We start from the raw sequence: 20850 nt of genomic DNA, 5'->3' as shown, positions 1-20850 counted from the left end.
GTAGCCTACAAAACCTTCTCCAGTGTTACAGGACACCCACTTTCAGTACCCGGCTGTGCACAGGTTTGCCTTAGCACAGGGAAGTGTCAGAGGGTTCCCTGTTGCTGCTGCTGTCACTGCCAGAGTCTCTGTTGAGCAGCTATTAGTCAGATGCCTTTTGCTGACTGGGGACCTGTGTGCACCTGGAGAGAACCTGCCCAGCCGGTTGTTCCTCTGTCAGGCTGAGTCCTTCCGATTAGATTGCTGAGGTTCTGCTGCAYGTGGAAAGGAACACAGGGCCACATCCTTAGTCACACCACCTGACTGCTGTTGGAGTGTTTGCATTGTACAGGTCACCTTTTGCTACTTTCCCTGCATTTATATGGGTATGAGACTCTCAAATACTGACTGAAAAGATATATTTTATATACCTCATGCACTGGAAGAGTTCTTTAGAGTTTCACAGATAGCTTGCATCAGTATTACAGTAATCACCCTTCTAAACATTATTGTATATATTTTTTACCTGAGTTGGTTCATGGAGTGGAAGAAAATTCCCTGTAGTCATCATGACAGCCCTGGGACTTATCACCAGCTGCCTCAGCCCAGTCCCAATAGGAGTGTGTGGAGGGACAGGCTGAACACACTGAAATGAGTGGCTTAGGTCATTCCTGGCACAGGTATTTTCCCAGCCACCCCCTTCCTGCCCCTGCCGTTCCTCGTGAGCACTGTTGTGGGGATCAGGCTGCAGCAGTGACTGAGAAGGTTGTGTTCATTTTCACCACTGCGTGGATATGATCTGGTCAGTATCTGCAAGAAAAATCCTTTGTCTGTATTACCAGTGCTAAGTGTCAGGTTAGACTGCAAGTGCCTGATCTTCAAGCTGTTGTACAAGCAAGATTGTAAATGGGGAGAAATCTGAAGGCACAGTGAATAGGTCACCAAGTGTAGCTGTAAAACGGATCTGGATTTACAGATCTTCAGGACTTCTGGTAATAAACAAGCTTATGATGATTTGATAGCTGTTATTGGCTTTCATAAGGAGAGCCTTTGCAGAGTTCAGACCACTAGGGGAATGCAGTTTCAAAAGCTTTTTGCAAATATTTAGGCAGTTAATCTTCATGAGCATGCCACCTGCCAGTTCAATTTTGCTTATTGCATTTTCTTTTCATTTACAGATGTTATGGTAATAAGATAGGTCTCACACTCAATATTGCATTTTCCTCATTATCTCAGCTTTGAGAGATGTCATGCTTGGAACTTCATTACTCCATTTGATACTGTAAATCTTTATGTAGGTATTTTATGTCTCTCTTTGCATACTTACTTTCCTAGAAAACACTAATCTGGCTTCTCAACAAATGAGTGTCCTTTGACATTTAATTTGCCTGATAAGCTGGCACAATTTTAGGTGTAAATTGTACCCCCTATGTYGGTTGGCACCCTACGGAGGTATTATCCTCGCAGGAGGCCGTGGGAAGCCAGTCGTGTCAGCCCTGTGCGAAAGGCACCTTGCTTTGTGCTGCGGTCCCGGTGGGAATGCCAGCAGCGGGGCGCTCCRGCACACGCTGAGCTCCCTGTGTTGGTCCTGCCTTTGGTCCTGCCGCTGCTTCCTCGGCACTGCTGCTCCCCAGGGCTCTGCCAGTCTCCCAGGCAGGCCTAGCCCATGGTGTTGTAGGACTTCTGTGTGGAAAATGGTCCAGTTTTGGTCTCTGGTAGCACATGCTTTTGTCCCTGGCAGGTGTTGGCATCCAGGGCGTGAATGTTCATGGCTGGATGTGTCCATACAAACAAAATATCTTTAGGCATTCCTAAAGCCAACCAGGATACGAATGCAAATAATGCAGTATGTAAWATRKCAGTARAWKWKCARKAMWRKARWGCAGKWYKYWRMMTATCAGTAAAAATTGGACTCGTATCCAGAGRTAGATAGTGTTGAGGTTACTGCAATAAAAATCATATATGCATTTGTAGCTTATTGTACGTGTAGGACTTCTGTATTTGTTTTTATTACGTTAGGCCCCCATGTAATTTTGCAAGTTCCTTATCAAAGTGGATTAAATGTTTTGGGACTAAGAATTTATTTTTGGGAAATTGCTGTCTTGGGGAAAAGCCTGAGCATCCTCCAACACTTTAGGAGCAACAGAAAAAAAAAACTCTAAAATTTATTTTTTATCATATTCTAAATTAAACATTTCACTTTTTAATTCTAAATCCCGTTTCAAGACCAGATTTGCTTAACTTGCCTTTTTTTATTATTTTAAAACCAGAAGAAAGCACTTATCTATGGTTTGTATAAAATGTTATTTTAACAACTTCTGTTGTATTTTCCTATGTTTAATTTTGCTGACAAAAATGAGCATTTCCCTTGCATTATGTTTGGTTTACTTTATGAACTGGGAAAATCATTATTTTTCAGATTCTCCCTCTTGCTGAGTTCAGTGGAAGTTTCAGGCTGGATGCAAAATATGAACAACTTGCAAAATAAAACAAGAGAGTTTTATCCCAAATTAAATAGCATTTATTTTGTGTGGCTAAAGCATCAGGGATATAACACAATTTCTTGTATACAGAAACATTTTGCTCCTAYGAGTTTTCAACCGGATTACGAGTGAGGTTTAAATAATATATTACTAAGCTGTAGCGTGTAATAGCTTGTCTAAAAATAGGATTGGATTATTAAGATTAATGTTCTCTCGGTAGCTCTTGTTATTATTTAGAATGAGATGTTCATTCTTTAGTGCTGCAATGGATGACATTTTAATATCCGAGGAAAAGAAATGCTGAAAGGATAATTCAGGCATCCGTTAAAATCTGGTAGACAACATTTTAAAAGAAAATACATCAAGACAACCCTATAGAGCAAATGATGAAACTTTTTCGTTCAAATTGTTGTATAAAGGATGTTTTGTGTGTTAGTTATTCTGGATGCAGAGCAGCTAAAACCTACTTGACTTTAAACTAGTAGTTTGTTTGCAATCATCACAGCCTAAGTACTGTATGACACATTTTATTTATGCTAATCATTAGCATCATTATTGCACAAGTTTAACTATGCCTATTCCAAAAAGGAAATACAGTTGTTTCTCCTTAAGCATGAGCACAAAACCATGCTATTGAAAACAAAAATGTCTCACTTAAGCATTGGACGCTTTCTATCTGACAAAAGGACATTTCTGCCTTTGCTGGGGTGCTATTTTTTGTTCCGTGAGTTTTTTTAACACTTCTAGACTGAGATTTATGTAAGCTTTGAACCTCATTGATCGTGTGGGCATTYGCTGAAGACAGACATCTGTTGCCAACAGTAGCTACAATTAGGTAGTTTGCTGTGGTACAAGGGACGCTATTCCTACAGTCACAAAGTTCAGATTGGTAATACAGTATGTGTATGTAAAACTGCTATTGGGTACGTGTGTGTTAYATAACTTTATAGTTTTGAAAACCTCACTTTTGCCTCCTTAGTCTATTGGAGTCAAATATTTAGAGTTTTAGCCTTAAATCTCATATGTTTTCAATCTTGTAGAAAAGGCAGTAATACATAATTTCCCTGAATTCTTAACAGCTTTGACTCCTTAAAATAAAGTAGCTAGCAAATTTGAGTTTGCTTGAGTAACGTCAAGCACGTTTTAAAGGCAGACTTTATGGAAAGTCGCACGTTTAAGTAAAACATTGATTTCGCAGAACCTTCAAAGTCATGCCTTTTGGGGAGCTTCTGCATAGGGAGCTGCATGGGGTTGTGCTAGAACTTTTGATAACATGAAGCCAGTATGTTCCAATCAAGAAAACAGGCCCTGTAGTGTTAAGAATAAAAAGATGTCTGATGGGCTCCATCTTATGTTGCTTGTGTGCAGTGGAGAACAAGGCAGCAGATACAGGTGTAACTGCTGCCCCATCCAGAGAGTGGTTTATATGTCTTGTACCTGACTGAATTTGCTGTCGCTGTCTTTCAGAAATATCGACAGTATATGTCTGGACTTCTCACTCCTCCATATGGTGTTATGGAAACGGGTTCCAACAATGACAGTAAGTATAAGAAAATAGAAATCAAATGTTAGAAAAATGTCCTCCCTCTTGGGGTATTTGACTTTTTGATGTTGAGATTGCAATAGTAGGAAATAACTTGGGACTTGCTTAACTGTATTCCCAACTGAATGCAGAGTTTACAGATCCTTACTGACTAGATCTGTTGATGAAAATATATGGAATTCTGTAATAAAACATTTAACTGGACCTAAAAGTTTCATGAATTCCATGGAGTGCAGCCATAGGATTGTGTGTAGAATAAATGCAACAAACTAGCTGATTTTGTTAGGTTGAGTGGGCTAAAAAACTGATTTGAGTTTGTGAGTTAATGCCTGGGCAAATAGCTTGCAGTAATCATGTTGTTGTCCGACTGTAGTTGTATAACTAAGTTTGGGTATGATTGTGCCCCATGCAAACCCGTGAGATAAAGGCAGAGACATGCCTGTCATTTCTCATTTCTGTAAATTGAGGTACTTATTTATGATGCCTCATTTCTGAAATTGAGGTACTTATTTCATTGTTAGATGACTACTTAGATATCAGTTGTGATAAAGTCTGACTGTGAATTTTGGCCAATACACTGTGTTCAATATTCTGTTCGTGAAAGAACAGCGTGGCTGGTTAGGGTAAATTCAATCCTGCCTTTGACAGCCAAGGGTTAAAACACAGCTAATCTTAAATGAAGAGAGAGAGGGCGAGAGAGAAAACAAACAAACGAAAAACCTCCTATGTGCACAACTTCATATACAAAATTGTGAGAAAGAACTGTGTTTAACAAGTCAGGCTATTGCAATTAAGTTAGCTTTTTGTCTTTCATGTCCATAAGGGGAAAATTTTGCCTGAGTAAATATAGTCAAACATGTTTTACTGTTAAAGAAATCGTAGATTAATGCCTGTGCTATCGAAATATTAAAACTGTCCAATTCTTTATTCCATTGGTGATAATTCGTAATAGTCTCTGGTAAGTTTAGAGTGTACAGTATGTATGYACTTTCTCTGTCCTTTTTTCAGGGATGCCAGACAAGGACAATATGTCAAGTGCTCTTTGCCAGCTTTCTAAAAATTGTAATAAGGTAAATCACACTTGACTTTCTCTATTTTTGGGGGAGAGAGGGATGGGTTTAGTAATTAAAAATGCAGAAATACAGTGTTGAGAAGAATGCAAGGCACATAGTTGAAGAATGTAGAAGCACTGGTGAGAATGCAAAGCACATAGTTGTTGCATATGAGTAAAATATAGAAATTATAAGCTAGCTTTACACTTAATGTCTTAAACCTGGAGAAAGCAAGTGGTTCAGGATCAGCATATTGCAAAGTGTACTCCTGCTGAAGTTTCAGTTCCAATCTGATGATCATATCTCAGTAGAACAGGTGCCATGAACAAGAAAGAAAAGTATTCCTGTAATAAGAACAGAGTATAGTCAATAGATCATCTTAAAGCTTATTTAACTTAAACTGAGTCTTAACTGATGTATGGACAGTCTTAACTGACATCGGCCTGTTGCACAGAGTAAAATCTCATCTGTTTTGAGAACACTTTGATTTACATCCCAATTCCCTTTTGTGAAATACTTCTGTCCATTTAGCTTTACCAAATCAGGACTCACATGAAGTAACTCATGAATAATGTTCTGCTGGGTTTAAAATAATCGTAATATTGGGAGGCAGTAAGACATTGTTGTGAATGTTTGTCCCTGTTAGGTTTCTTATGACAGGAGCAAGGGAGTTACAGCTGTATACAGATGCTTGGCTGCTTTCTTTGTCAATATAGGAGTTTAATTGGATGGTTTTGTGTGATGTCTTTAAAAGGTTAAAGGATTTTTTTTATTAAATAGAAAATATGTCTTGACAGCAGATAAAGACAATGAATATTTTAGTCTGTTTCCTTAATGCTAAAATAACTACTTCCGCCTCTCCCTGTCTGTCTGTCCTGCTTCCTCAAGTGTACTGACCTTTTGCAATTGTCACATTTAGCCTTTATTAAATGTACAGATGTAATGGTATGCAGTTCCTTTCTCTAGGGTCTTATTTGCTGATGCTATACCACTTCCTGACCCAGCCTTATCCTGTATGAAAATAAATAATTTTCTCCTAGATAGCATCTTCTATTCTGTGAGCATTTCACTAACATTTATGAGTGTTTAGCTCAATGCTTCTCCAAGACATGGACATATCTGATTTTATATTTGGACTTAAGCTGAGTGATAGATGTCAAAAAATACATCTTTGTTTTCTGAGGCAGATAGAAGGGTTCCTGGTAGCAAGCTAAAACATCCTAGTCTCTTCTAGAAGAAAAGGAATTCCTCCAGGAAGGGTCAGTGATCCTTGGCTGTGATCACCGGTATTAGGAGACCCTGCAGTTCCCTGGCCTACAGGGACCAGTTCTTYTGTGGAGATGCTATGTGAATGGATCAACTGGTATGAACTTGTGCTCTAGGATATGGAGATTATGCATGATTTTCCTGTTCCTTAGTGTATACAGGTGGCTTCTTGCCAGACAGATGTCTTACTGCTCAACCAAGATCAGTTCATGACTGGTGAACCGATGGAGGAAAGCCCTMGTAATTCTAGGGTCCTGCTAGTAGACAGTGTCAAGCACCTGCTGGACATTCCTCTTTGAGATATTGATAGGTCCACAGTTTTATAGAAGCTGAGCAAAGCTTAGTGATTAGTATGACTGCCATTAGTTGGGCTTTTCTAGCACAGGGGATCTCCACACACAAAGTGATGTTCACCTGTGCAGGAGACTGCACAYGGTTGGGGAAGCTTCAAAGTGTTCAGGGACTTTGGGGCTATGGTCCTTCATGAACCACAGGAACTTCCTTTGAGATGCATGTGTAAGAGAGCCCTCCCACGCTGTGTGCACGTTTATCTGGAGAAAAGCTCAGAGAGCAAATACGTGACAGATGATTGCCACCTTGTTTAATCCTGGAAGGGGCTCAGAAATTCCTGTGACAAATGTGGCAGAGGAACCTACATAGCACAGAAATGGTTCATGAATCCCAGTGCTCTGTTTTCACCATATGGCTGTGTTTCGGTTTATTTTAAGTGAAAGGTAAGTGCAACAAAGATGTAACTACTCAAGTGTTTTGTCTAATATATGCAACTTCTGTTCAGAATTTTACACTGYGTTTTTTTCTGATGCTTATGCAACATCTTCACATCCTCCTGTCAGTTTTGCATGTCATGGAGGTGGTCTGTTTGCAGGGCCAAATTCCCCTAAGTACTGCCAACTACTCAGAACACCAAGTAACAGGTTACCAGAAAACAGCCCCTGTTTGTGTGTTAGTGATGTAKGTTTGCCACAGCAGCTACTGGGTCAGTGCAGGAGCATTCATCCAGGGAAAAGGGAATGTTTGCAGGACATCTTTGAATTCCTTTATCTGTTTATATTACCAGAATCATGCCTGTCGGTGTGGCGGTGAGTCCAGCTCAGGAGAGCCTGCAGGCATCCGTGTAGTGGCCAGAAAAAGACAGAGATGAACTTCCTGAGATTCAGTGAAAGCTTCTCAAAATTGTTTATGTGGAAAGAAAATGCTATGCTTTTAGACAGAAGGAGATAACGTAATGTCTTCAACCATGTAATTTTCCAGGGTAGTCTTTAAACATTTATTGGGACACCCAATAAATTGATTCAGATTAAGTCTAATATATTCTACTCCTCAAATATGAAATGAATGRTTTTCTTTTTTGTGTTAGTGCTTTTGCAAGCACTGTAATAGATGTTTTTCCATATTTGCTAATTATTTGAGTTTCATCTTCATAGCTTAATTTTTTTCCTGTCACGTCTATTCATTTTTGATGAGTAACTTAAGATTTTTCTTCTAATGTACACTTTGAAAAAATCTCACCATATGGGGTTGTTTGGTTTTCCTAGTTCATTAAAATCCATTAAAAATTTCTATTTGGAACAGGCAGCAAAGATTCTTTTACCAAACAAGAATTCATTTGCATTTGGGGTTCCATAATTGCACATCACTTAATGCAATATAACAGTTAAATTGAGCATAAAATACTAAGACAAAGTATGTTACTATCCTCAGTTATATTTTTGGAAATGACAATAAAATCAATTTTAAGCTGCCTTGCATAAGGCAAAGTAGCTCAGCTTCTCCTTTCTAACTAATCAGTTTAATATCTGCACACCAGCCTCTCCYGATGTAGCTTTTGAAAATTCTCCTGAGATGGATCTGGCTATAACTGGTTCTGCTGGGTGAATATAACCCTAAAGCCAAATGACAAAATCAATAATAATTTCAARTACATTTTTGGAAAAGATACCGGTGAGTACTTAGAACCCAGGGAGGTCGGGTTCCAGTGTGCAGGCAGAATGGAGAGCAGTTATGTTTCCATATATTACCAGCAGGGCTGGCAGCAGGGTTGCTTGGTRCGTCCCAGTACAAGATCCTGTTTTTACAATTTTGCCAGTTTTTCACTGTTTAGGCTGAATTTGCCATGCTGAGACTAGACTTCTGGCTGATGTTTAAATTGAAATAGATCAAACCTCTCTGACATTGAGGATGTGGGAAAATACACAGCACGTATTAAATAACTTCCCAGGGATATTCCAGCAATCCTGAGCTTTGACATTTGAGGCTTTCTCTGGCAGTAAGGAGGGCATTTGTGACCCCCTCACAAAAATAAAGCATATGATGAAGTCTTGGAAAGTCTTGGTTGAGGTTGGCTCCCTGGAGGCTTGTGATGGTTTGGCTGCTGGCCCAGATGCTGTGCCCAGATGCTGTGTGCCTTGGGCTTGCTGGATTCCCACTCGGTGCTTCCTCGCCTTGGGGCTGCAGGAGCACTRCTGTGCCAGTGCTTAGGAGCAGGGCTTTCACTGCAGTCACTTTTGGTTGCTAAAGCAATGGTTTGGTTCTCACAGACCTAAACATTAGCAGAAAAAAACGTTGTCTCTCCTTTCTTATGCATCAACTCTTGCCCTAATAGGAAACAGGTAAAGAAGAATTAGYCCGGGCTTCTAAGAAGACATGGCATAGAAGGTGGTTTTAAAGAGGGCATTGCAGAGCTGAGCTGAAATGGCAAGCTGGTTGAAACGGGTGTGAGAACGGAGGACAGACCTGTCAAGGGCATGGGCATGCATGCTGCTTGCAGCTTGGTGCTGAGCACTTYCCTCTGCAGTCAGCGAGTGTCTGTGGAATTTCTTTGCAAATGGAAGAATCTTTTCCTAGCAGAGCATAGGAATGATCCATAGAAAGAATAGAAATCTGGGATCAATAATGACTATTCTGTTTGTTCAGAGAACCGTACATCCTAGGAGGAGGAAAGGGCTTTTTTATCTCCTTTGTACTGAGGGAAGTATACTGAACACAGAGGTAGATTAAAGTTTGCAGATTCATATAGTTATTCTTGATCACTGTTGAAGAATATTGTTTTCAGAAATCTCTACCTCTTTATGTCTTATTTCCATTACCTTAACTATTTTGTCTTTAGATCTCTTTTCTAATAAACAGCTACGGGAGCTCCCTCTAGTGCACAAAGTAATATTAGAAAGATGCATAGAGATAAGGTTTGCAAAGCTTATTCGTTAAAATGTTCCCTTTGCATTTTTCATGCAATGAGCTTCCAGTCCAGAGGACTTGAACTCCTCAGAAGTGATTTATTTGAGGATGCCCTTTACTGTAAAGCTTCTTCAGGGCAGACTGAAATACATTTCTGAAAGTCACCTTTTAGTCTGTYGTCTTCTCTGTTTAACTTGACGTGATGAAATGTAGATCAGTATTCTTTACTGAATTTTCAATAAGGCTGAGGTGCCTTGCTGATTTTGATATATTTAAATAATTGGAAGAGCATGATTGTGTAAACATAATTAGCTATTTTATCAACCCATTTAATCAAAATATATACTAAAGTCTTTTAGTTGACAGAAAAGGACATAATCTAAGTGTTAATCCTCAAATGTTGCCATTTTCAGTGTTGCCAGACAAATGAATATTCACTTATTTCAATTTTCAAGCACTTAACTATAGCTCTGGGCCCTTAAAAGTATACTGTTTGTACAGATGACATTACAATTGAGTAGATATTGCCTTGGAAAGCCCACACAAGACACCAGTAATAATCATGTTCATTCACCATATTAGCTACCCTAGCAATAAACACAATAATTTCACTTCTGATTTCCCTATATTTCAATTTACTATTCCCAAATGCCTGAGGAGAAAGCATCTCTTTTAGCATATTCAGTGGATGGGCACATGTGGAATTGATAGGCCATTAGCAGAACGCTGTGGGAAATGTTTCACATGCTCATGAAATTCTGAGCCCGCAGAAAAGAACAACAAAAGACAGAGAGCGCAGGAAAGCAAACAGTGTTCTGGAAAGATTATAGATGCAATGACAAGGTGCTTGTTTGGAAGGAGTAATCTCTCCGCATTCACATGAAAATTGTGTTTTAACAGAATTGATTGTGTGGATGATTTATATGACCATCTGCTGATATGTGTGCATTAATTCTTAATGTCTCTTGGGCTCTGTATCAAATTCGCTCATCTTCTATAGGATGGTAGTGTAGGGTTAAAAGCTATCCCTTTCATTTTCTGTTTTAAAGTGACGGCATAAAAGCAGACACTGTATGCAAATATTTCCAAGTAATGTCTTCATGCAGTCCTGACTCCACCAATTACTTTTAGGGGCTGATCTAATATTTTGGCACCAATTTCACATATATGAAAGTAATTTGCTTAGATGTCTGCTCAAGTTTTTCATTTTGCTGTGAGTGGAAGTGCTCGGGGTTCAATCATTATCAGAGTCTGTAACAATTTGGCTAGTGCAGGCGCTGTGGATATAGTCCTTGGCAGAGAGTCGCATGGTGGTGGCATATGGCAGGAGAGATAACAAAGACAGAAGTGGGAGATGAGTAGGAGTCTGTGACAAATACATTTTTCATATGTTAGTAATGAACTTCATCGTGAAAAATGTGCAGGCCTTTATATGTCACCAGAGCTTTTTAATGTAAACAGAACCGTTACAAAGGCTGAAGGTTTACATAAGTAGGTTTTGCATAAGCAAAATTGTTGGAGAACAACCAGAGACGGTTTTGAGACAGGACTATCTCCAGACCCAGCCATACGCAGATGATRCAAAGCTCTAAACTTCCCTTTGAATTAGCAGCGTGAATAGGGATGCCTCAAAGAACAACAGGCACCATCTCATCTTCTGTTATCCAATTTAGCTGCCTGATAATCTGTGAAATATCTACAAGCCGTGGCCTCACTGTGTATCCTGAATTCTGAGACCGTAAGGGCAATCTCTCTTGGAAGCAGTTTCTTTTGCTGGAGCTGACCATGTGATTGAGGTACAGTCTGACCAAAGCAGAACTAGCCAGAGTAGGCATGGGGACCTACAGGTAGGATAACTATTACTATTTGGGAAATATCATTGTGGAGGAAAAAGAAATAAGAAAAAAACAGAATCTCTGGATTGCTGTGTGTATACCRGTGTCCATGTCAGAGTAAATAATTTCGATTTTTCAAATTCTTTATCCAGTCCAAGTATTTCKGGTTGTAAACCAGAAATTCCATGAATTTGGAAGAGAAAAGGATATACCTAAGGATAAATAAAACTGTTGGCAATGAGAGTGAAACTATCACTATTGTTAGAAACAGATAGTAGAAACAAAGCTGACGTTGCCTAACAACCTTGTAAGGCACAGGATTCATGCGGATGCCTTCTCTACTTACCACAAGGGGCTCATTTGAAATGAGCTTTCTAATGAGAGCCTTTACTGATTCATCTTGGATATGACAATCCTCAAAATTCAGTGGATAAATGAAAAACTAAGTGATATATATATATATGTTAGTTTTGTCATTTGAAGGGGAGCTAACTTGCACTGTTTCCATTTTTCAGAGTGGTGATGCTGAGTAAGAGCTTGGGCTARCGGGAGAAGGAAGAGATGGTTTCCCTTTCTGTCTCCTCTTGGCTAGGTGGATGTGTGTTGCCATCATTGTTGAAATAAGTAAAGTGAATAATGGAAAAGTAACTAATTCCTCGCACTGAAATTTCTAAAGCACTAAAATGAGGAAACTGGAAATTTTATTCAGTATTGAAGCCACTTGTATATCCAGTTGTGTGGGAAAGGGTTGCATACTATGTTTCCTGCCACTGCTAGCAAGGATGCTCTCGTAAGACACACTGTGGAGTCATATTTGCTGCCTCTTGCTCTGTGACTGTGTTTTGTGYGACTCTGTCCCCACCATAAAACATGCACATATGCTCCATTAATCTTTTGYGGTTGAAAGGCAGGAAGAGTGGGTAATTATACTGAGAAGACAAGATAGGCTTTTTCAAGGTTCACATCTTCAGACAAGTCAAGCGTATACAAGTATCACATTTGGCGCATACATTTGAAAACACAAAATGATTTTTTTGAATCTTGTAATTATTTTCTCAAGTTTGGCAGAAAAATTGGATCTGGGATCTGAAATCAGATTCCTTAGTTATTCATATTGTATCTCACAGAGCTTTCTGAGTGCCTGTCCTACACTGCATGCTGGGAATTGTTCTGCAAAGTCAGAGATAATTCTGAGTCTGCAAGAGATAATCTATGCATTTTACCTAATCACTGTGCAGAATCTTTTTTAATCTGTGTACAGGTGACAAATCTGAGAGATTAACAGCTGAGAAAAGCTGACCAGTTCTTATTTTTATGTGACCTAGTCCAAAATCGGTAGCTCATCATGATAAGTTGTCTGCAAARAGCACCATGCCAAAAGCAGTGCTGTCTTTGAGGCACTGATATAGGACCATTCTGGATTTGAGTTCTTGTGGAAAGGAAAAGTGTCAGATATCTAAGAAAGCTGAAAATGTAATTGGACTCTTTGCTTCCAGTGATGGTTAGGAGCAAGTACTGTTCAGGTACTTAAAGATTCATGGTTTATGACTTTTCATTATTTATTCTTTCTTGTGAGTTTTCTTCYGGAAGAAAGCTTGGCACAAAATTGTGAACTTGTTTGATCTCTATGTGCTTTATCATCAGTGATGCAGCTGTCTTAAAATTAAAGATAGCAGTTACTGAGGAAATGCATATATACATAGCTGAGTTGGCTAGTAAAGAAATGAAAGGAATGCATAATTTTGGTTCCAAAATAAAAATGTAAAAAACCCCAAACCCTCAGACTTCTGATGTCACATACTACACTGCTTCTAATTAGGGTTACTGTGCAACACGTGTTCTTAGCTTAGGGAAATTAATTTATATAAATTTGCACATCTTTAAATATGGACTGGATGGAGAAGATTGTAACTTAAGTGAATAGAATTGCAGTTAAAGCATTGTAAACTTATAGTACTGCTCCATGTGTCCCTGCTTTCTAAAGCTGCTGACAGTTTAATGCATGAATCTGAGGGGGCTAAAGGCAAATCTTGTGTCCTCATGCCTTTTTTCCTTGTGTATTTCTTGCACCGTGGCTCAGATGTTACTTTTTGCCTGAAGCCGCATCCTCCCTGTGGAGCCACCTGAGTGGCAGCGGTGGAACCAGGAGATGGAGCATGAAAGGGGAGAGGACATCCTGCCTGGAGCGAGAGCCAAGGGCCACGGCTGCCCTTCCTCAGCAGGACCATGAGGACTGCACAGCTCCAGTCTCTTCCTCCATCCCTTGTCTCTACCCTGTGCCCTCTCTCTGCTCCTGCCCCCTGAAACTGCTGCTGGTTTTGTGGCGGGGTACAAGAAATGCCAGAAAGAGATTCATCCTTTTTCTGAACTCAGTTTTCTGTGGAGACTTGGTGTCCTGGAGGAGCAGAGGCYGTGGGTGGTGAGGGAGGAGATTTGCTCTAGCCCCTCAGCAGCAGAGCAGCTGGCAGGGCACCTCTGGTCAGGCCTCTCCGCAGCTCCCTTGCAATCGCTGCTAAACTGCCCAGGAGTCTGTGTGATTTCCATCTCTAGTGTCAAAGCAGGGATTTGTAGGATATGTTCTCATTACCATTCTAACACATGAGCAGATTAGATRAGCATTTCTTCCCCCTCTTCCTTCCCCTAGGTTGTTTTAATTGTGTTCAGAGCCAGCCTAGTTGAGGGTTTTTCAGGAGGGTTCTGGCAGCTATTCCACATGTGTCTGGGAAGGCACGTAGGAAAAGCCATGAGCTGCACCAGGCTCCTCATACTGCTTAATAAAGCTGGGCATGCACACGTGGGAGCAAGCCCTGCAGACTTCTTATGGTCTTCAGTTGAGTTCACTCTCTCATGAACGTCTGTGTTAGTGAATGTCAGAAAAATCCAGGGTGACAAAACTGTAATGTTATGTTTCTGACATTGCTTTTCTATGAATGTATAGCTACTGCTCTACAGCCCTGCTTGGCCCTGAATTAGGGTGGCATTCCTGGACTGCGGATRCACTAGTCCAAGCTGGGTAAGGAGAGGGAAAGCAGGATAGTGTCCGTATGCTGCTCGGTCTGCTCGTGTTCCCCACGGCTGCTGTGTTCTTGAAAGACTGTCTTTTGTCTGACTTTCTGCTATGAAATATAAGATCTTTGAGGAGAAAATATGGATTGCTGTCTGGAAAGTGTTGTGTGACCTTGAGCGGTATAGAGACATGGCAATCTGCTGTAATATCAGGCTTTCCTGGAGCAGAAATTTGTCTGAGGAGCATGCAGCTCCCTTTCCCTGTGACAGCCTCTGAGGCCGACTGCCATGGAGCAGCTAAAGGCTTCTGTGTTAGTGCAGGGATTTATAGCATTTAGRCAAACAAGTTAGCTGTGAATATTCTATGGATGTTCAGTATTTCCAGTCAGGCTGGTTTGGATTACAGTCGTTAAACTTCTCTGGAATAGCAAACATTAACTGCTTGTCTTTGCAGTGTGCTGTTAAATGCTTAACCTAATGCAGTACACAGCCCACGGAGTCAGCTAAGCCAACGAAGGCTTTGAAATTATGCCTAAAAAGGAGGAGAGGGGTTGAGAGATGTCAGGGACAGAATTTCAGCTGGATGAAGCTGAAGGAGAAGGATGATGTATTATGAAATACCTACAGCAGGTCCCCTTTCCACTGCACAAGGGCAGGATTGGCTCTGTGATATCCCTAAAAGTCAGACATCACAGAATTTACACAGCTTGGAACACATACTGAGAGAGGTTTAAAAAAAGTCACTTCCTTCAGAACTTTATAAGGAAAATTGGGATATAAAATGGTTAGTGAGGGAAAATGTCAGATAGAATAATTTTCTCTCTCTGAATTGGACTAATTATTGAAGCGTTCTGTGTTCATTTGGGGAGCCAAATTTTTCTCGAATCAAAATCCATTTTACATTAGGAGCATCTCAGGATATGTTTAGAAATGTCTTTCCCTCACAGGTTACCAGAGAAGATGGGCTGAAATTCATAACAAAAAGAACAAATGTGAACAGGCTTGGTTTAAATGGTKGCAACTTCAGCAGCTGCCAGCTCTATAAGAAGTCAAGAGAAAAAGCAGTTTTGAAAATGTGAAATACTGATTATTTTTCAATAGTAATAATACCAACTTAAGTTTGGCAAGAATTCACAGAAATTTAGTCTTCTACTGTTCACATGGATGCACATTAACTCAATGTTTATTGTTTAGTTAATTCCCAAAGGACAGGGATCGTTGCCATAGGATTATGGAATTGCTTTTGTGTAAAAATTGTTTTAATCTATCTGCAGATCTAATAATTTGATTCCAYGTACCTTTGCATGCTTTTAATCAATACAATTACTGCTAGTGAAGTATCAGAACAGCACTGAGCTGATGGTATATGCAGCAGTTAGAGTTTCATTTCATGCTGGTTAAACTTGAGAGATCACAACTAGATTTCACTCTTTGAGCAAAGTTCCCCACTGCCCTTCATAGCCAATGTTTTCCCTGCAAAAATGTATTGTTTGATGCTGCCTGTTGCCGAGCAGGTGGTGATGTGTCCTCACTGCTCAAAGAGGCTGTGGTGCTGACAAGTTTCCTCAAAGCCACACGTTGGTTGTCTCTTGTGACCAGTCTGTTCTGGTCTTGTTGTAAGACTGCTCACGACGCTTCCTCAGGACTAGCAGGGTTGGGGTGCTCCTGGTCATGGGTGGCAGTTGTCTCGTGTCTGTCATTAGAGAGAAGGTCCTACCCTGGAGAGAGAYTGCAATGCAAAAGCAAACCATGCACTGTGGAAGACAGGGCTGAGAGAAGGTAGCTAACAGATTCAGAACACACTGACAAGCTTTTTGTAGCTATCACAGAGAAAATGAAGTTTTAGGGAAGATAAGAAGGCTCTTTTGCGGATGTTTGCCAAGAGCAGAGAGCTTCTCTCTGTCAGTGACACACAAATATGTAGATTAAACAGCAGTGCTTGGATGGGTTTTATGTTTATGACAAGTTTCTCAGCTATTGAAGTAAAGGATATACCTGCTTGAAAGACGAAGAGCTCATTTTAGAAATGAGCTCGGGTCTAGCCATTGGTGTAGGACTTTTCTTCTGTTTACTTTCAGGCACTACAAAAGTAACCATTAACCTGCATTAGGAAAGGCATTCTATATAGATCAGGAATCTGTGTTAGGTAGTAAAAAATCAGCTTTAAAACAAATGTAGTGTTGGTCCTCAGGAGACGGTGGTGCTCCTGCTTAACTTGTGTGAGGATTTGACTACACTACAGTGAACAAGGCATATTGCAAATTTTTGGGGATGGGATATTTGCTGGAAAACCAGTAAAATAAATACTCTAGAAGTCCATGAATAATTAACTTCAGTTGGCCTTTTGTGTGTTTGAGAGGCGTATCGTAAGCACTAGTAACTTTCCCGCCTGATTTTGTTTGTTTTAATTATACTTTTCCATTTTCAGCATCATTGTTTGCTTCTCAAGATGTAACAAACTTCAGGTAAATGCAATATTAACCAGACTATGGGTATTAAGAAATAGTAATTCTTGTGAAGGACAATAAAAAAAAGTTTCTTAGGTTAAAAAAAAAATGCAACCATAGAAAAATTAGCAAATGTTGCTGCTTGAGATTGCTTATGACAAGCACAGTCACACCTCTGTCGGAATAGCTGGAACACTCACAGTAGAGTTAGCATTTTGTGACATTTTATTCAATGCATGCAGTATAGTTATAGCAGCTGTTTCATTGTAGTAAGGAAGTAGAAAAATGACAGGAAAATAAGACATCATTAGCCATGTTCTAGGGGGTTTTATGCACTGGTCATAGTCTGTTTCAATATTCTTTTTCACTTTGACATTCACAGTGAAGTATCATTTTTGGTAATGACGGAATCATTTTGTGTTAAAAGGACAGACATATACAGTTTGYCAAAGAAATATTGGAGAAGTGCTAAATAATGCAATTTCAATTTAACRTTCCAAAATAAATTTGCTACTCTGTTTTTGAGAATTTAAAAGCACATATTTTACTGCTTATGCTATTAATACATGTAGATTACTACAGAAAAGCAATTTTAGAATGCACTTTAAAATACAGCTTAATATTTACATTGTATGAAGTTTAAAGAATTAAGATAAATTTTAAAACAGTCATCATTACGCTTGAATATTTTGATAGTAGCCCTTTTACTGGCAATACTCAAAGYGTTTTGCAAAGGTAGAAATTATTAGTACTTCTCTCTCCAAAAAGGCAAAGATGAAGCACAGTGTGGTTACATGACTTGTACAAGGGCAGTTAATTTGGAAAAAGAAATAAAACTGGGGTATCTTACCAGTCCTGACAATTTTCACTAGGCTATTTTACTTGGCTTGGTTAGCTTGTAGTTTTTTTAAACCTATTGATATTTAGATTACAGATGTTATAGTTTTATGAAACTCAGAAGACTTCTTGATGTGGATAATTTCTGTCACCGTGGAAGTTCCATGATTTTGCCAGTACCCCTGTGCCTTATTTGTGTTCTTCTCTATTGGTACTTCGTGTTGGTCAGTRTGTCAGCGTGTTGTTACACATAGGATTGCTCCTGAAACCCAGCATAGACTAACAGAGTGCAGAAATTCCTGCCATATTAGTTACATTTTTCTTCAGATTTAGACAAAAAAAAAAACAAAACAAAACCAAACCCTTTTATGACAAGGTCTTAGACCAGCTTCCACCCTGATATTTTTCAGCTCAGACACATTCTTTGTAGATGGAACTAGGATCAATGGAGTTGACCTAGGAAATTCTGTCCAAGACTTATTTCTGTCCAAGACTTATTTGCACCTTCCTGGGGTTAAGGCACTCTGCACTCAGCTGTATCTGTGCTGTGCATCTGTGTCAGGTGCAGCCCTGCTTATTCTGTAGCCCTGGGGATGTTGGTTTGTATGAGAAAAGGAGTCATTTCCACAAAGGCCCCTCGTCTTTGGTTTTCTTATGTATATCTTGATCTGGAATAGCTCAGATCACATTTTCAAAATGTTGYGCTTTTTTGTAATAAGGATAAATCAATTTGAGAAAGAATGATGAGAACAGAAGRGGAGGTTTGATGTGGGAGGGCTGTATTATTGGGGGAATTTTGCTCAGCTGCATCTTATTGACGGACCAAGGATGCAGGATTTACGTATTGCCACTATTCCTCCTGCTACTGTTACAGCTGTGCTGTTCTTTGCTCCAGACTGATTTCCTCCCTTGGTGAGCCAGATAGGATGCTGATAGCTGTTCAAGACATTTATACAAGGTTATTCAAGCACAGAGATCAGAAGTTGCTTGGAACGAGTGAGCACTAAAGATGCTCTGTGCTTCCTGAAATGCTTTTAGAGGAATCCAATGCTGTGAACCCGCCTTGAAATCTATTAAATCAATTAGACACTTCCCATTGATTTCAGGGGGCTTTGGATTTATGCCCTAAATCACAGGCAGCAGTGACGACTGAGGGTGTAAAGCAAACAAACCGCTTGGTGATGCAGCCCTTGTTGCTGCCACCRTTCAACTTGTGTGGCTTCTGTCCTTTGTTTCTGGTGGCTCCCCTGCCAGCCCRCAGGAAAACACATGTCCCTGACGATGCTTTCCAGCATGCCAGTTGGAAACAAGGGATCAGGAGTAGCGCACTGGTTTAGCTGATCACCCGGGTAACCCCATATGCCACGTTTCCCTCCAACAAATACAGCAACTTGTTCTCTATTCAAAGATGAGCTATACTGAGGTCATGGGAAAGTCATGATGCATTGGCTTTTATTTTATTTCTTCTCAGCTCTTTGCAAAAAACCACATTTCCTACCTTAACATTTGAGAGTAATAGATCCCTTCTATCGTTTGATTCTGCAGATCCAAATGGCTGCAGGTCCAAAGCATTCGTATGTAAAGCCTGAGAGGGAGAAGAAACCTTTTGCAGTTATTTAACAAGGGAAATGAAAAAGTGCAGTTTTGTAGGAGATGTTCTTAGGTTTTATGTAGATTCAAAAGCTTCGCAATAAAGATCTCATGTTAGGGCTCTGTTGTTATTATTCCTTATACTGTTTACTTATTTTCATATGGTTTGCTCAGTGATGTAAGAAGCACAGAAATAAAGGCAGCGCCTGCCCTATAGCTTGTCATCTAAGGCCCATTTCTCCAGAGATTAAATGGGTGCATAAAATTATACACATGAATAGTCCCATTTGAATCTATGGTATTGCTCTCATGCATAAATATTTGAATCTTCAAAGGGCTGGAGGCTAAAATTGTTACTTTCTCTGCTTCACCCCAATTTAAATAGGGAGCTGGRGGATTGGCTGACACGGAGGGTTGTCTGAATTGCCTGAACGTGCGAATCTATAAATGTACAGAGATGGAGTTTGTAAAATGTTAACGCTGAAAGCCATTTTAGCACAGCTAGGGACAGTTTCTCGTGATCGTTTTGTGCTTCCCCCTTTCAACACCTGCAGCTTTCCCGCCTCTCCCCTCCTGGCCCTCGTGCACGTTATTCCCGATGGGAGGGCATCAGCAGCTCTTAGCTGCTGTCTCTGCGTGCACGAGCTGGAAGGGCATGGAAAGCGGTTGCTAAAGCTGCAGGATGGCTTTTTCCGTGGCTTTTCAGCACACTGAGGCAAACTAGGAGCAGGCCTGTTTGATGCTACTGTGGCCTGCAGACAGGTAATAAATTGGATAAACGAGTATGCAGATCTGCTGGCATAGCCGAGCACTTAAGCCAATAGTTTTTCCCTTATTTCAGGAATCCTGAAAAACATGGTCATGAAGTAACCCAGTCACATTGCTCATTGCAGCCCTTGTGTGCTTTCATCATATTAATTCTTCAAAGATAACAATGTGTTAAAAAGGTAATTAAACACTCCATTCTCTGCTTTTTTATGGGGAGAGCTACTACTTTTTTTCCATAGTGCTTCTCAAACATCCCTTAATGGGGGATCGAAATGATGGAGACATGCAAAAATGTATCTTGGACTTCTGGCAAGCTGGGACTGTTACCACATGATATGATCTCTTACAGRCTCCATTTTTTCTTAAGAGAACAAGTTACAGGAACACCAGGTCTCCTGTTAATTAACTGGTATTACCTTTCTGGGCCTTTACGTGACTGTCTTTCTATAGGAAAGTCCCTCTAAGAGCTGTGGTTTCACTCGTTACTTTTAGTCTCACGGTTAACRCAGCCTGAGAATTGCAGGCACTACCATTTGTGTTGTGCAACAGAATCATATTTTTTGAGATCAYATCTCTGATTTGGCAAAATTGTTCTGAATTGTAAGCATGCACTCCAAAGTAGTCTGCAGAACTAATGAGTGTAGATTTTAACTCAGCCCACATTATTATTTAATAGTATTAGATGTGATCTATCCTTGAGAACTCTACTCAGCTTAGCTCTAGTGTGTTTGCCAGCGTTTCACTGGTAATTGCTTTCATAGCAGGCATTGGCTTTGCACCATTTTTTTTAAGAATGAAACTTGGCCTTTGCAGGAGAGAATATCATATGAAACAGTRGCAAAAGTCTTT

At 40.0% G+C, this 20850-nt stretch overlaps 1 protein-coding gene across 2 annotated transcripts in view; it reads left to right on the top strand.

The window, feature by feature from the left end:
* Positions 1-20850, top strand: part of RAPGEF4 (Rap guanine nucleotide exchange factor 4) — a 98308-nt gene that overhangs the window by 24520 nt on the left and 52938 nt on the right. For both annotated transcript variants that reach the window (XM_026042941.1, XM_026042863.1), the window contains exons 2-3: positions 3930-4002; positions 5014-5075. In XM_026042941.1, the coding sequence (XP_025898726.1) occupies positions 3945-4002; positions 5014-5075 (120 nt within the window). In that variant the 5' untranslated portion in view covers positions 3930-3944. The remainder of the gene's footprint in view (positions 1-3929; positions 4003-5013; positions 5076-20850) is intronic.

The sequence above is a fragment of the Nothoprocta perdicaria genome, unplaced genomic scaffold (assembly GCF_003342845.1).
Source record: "Nothoprocta perdicaria isolate Ctin4 unplaced genomic scaffold, notPer1 scaffold_0, whole genome shotgun sequence".
NCBI lineage: Eukaryota > Metazoa > Chordata > Aves > Tinamiformes > Tinamidae > Nothoprocta > Nothoprocta perdicaria.
This window is presented reverse-complemented; position numbering and strand designations above follow the sequence as displayed.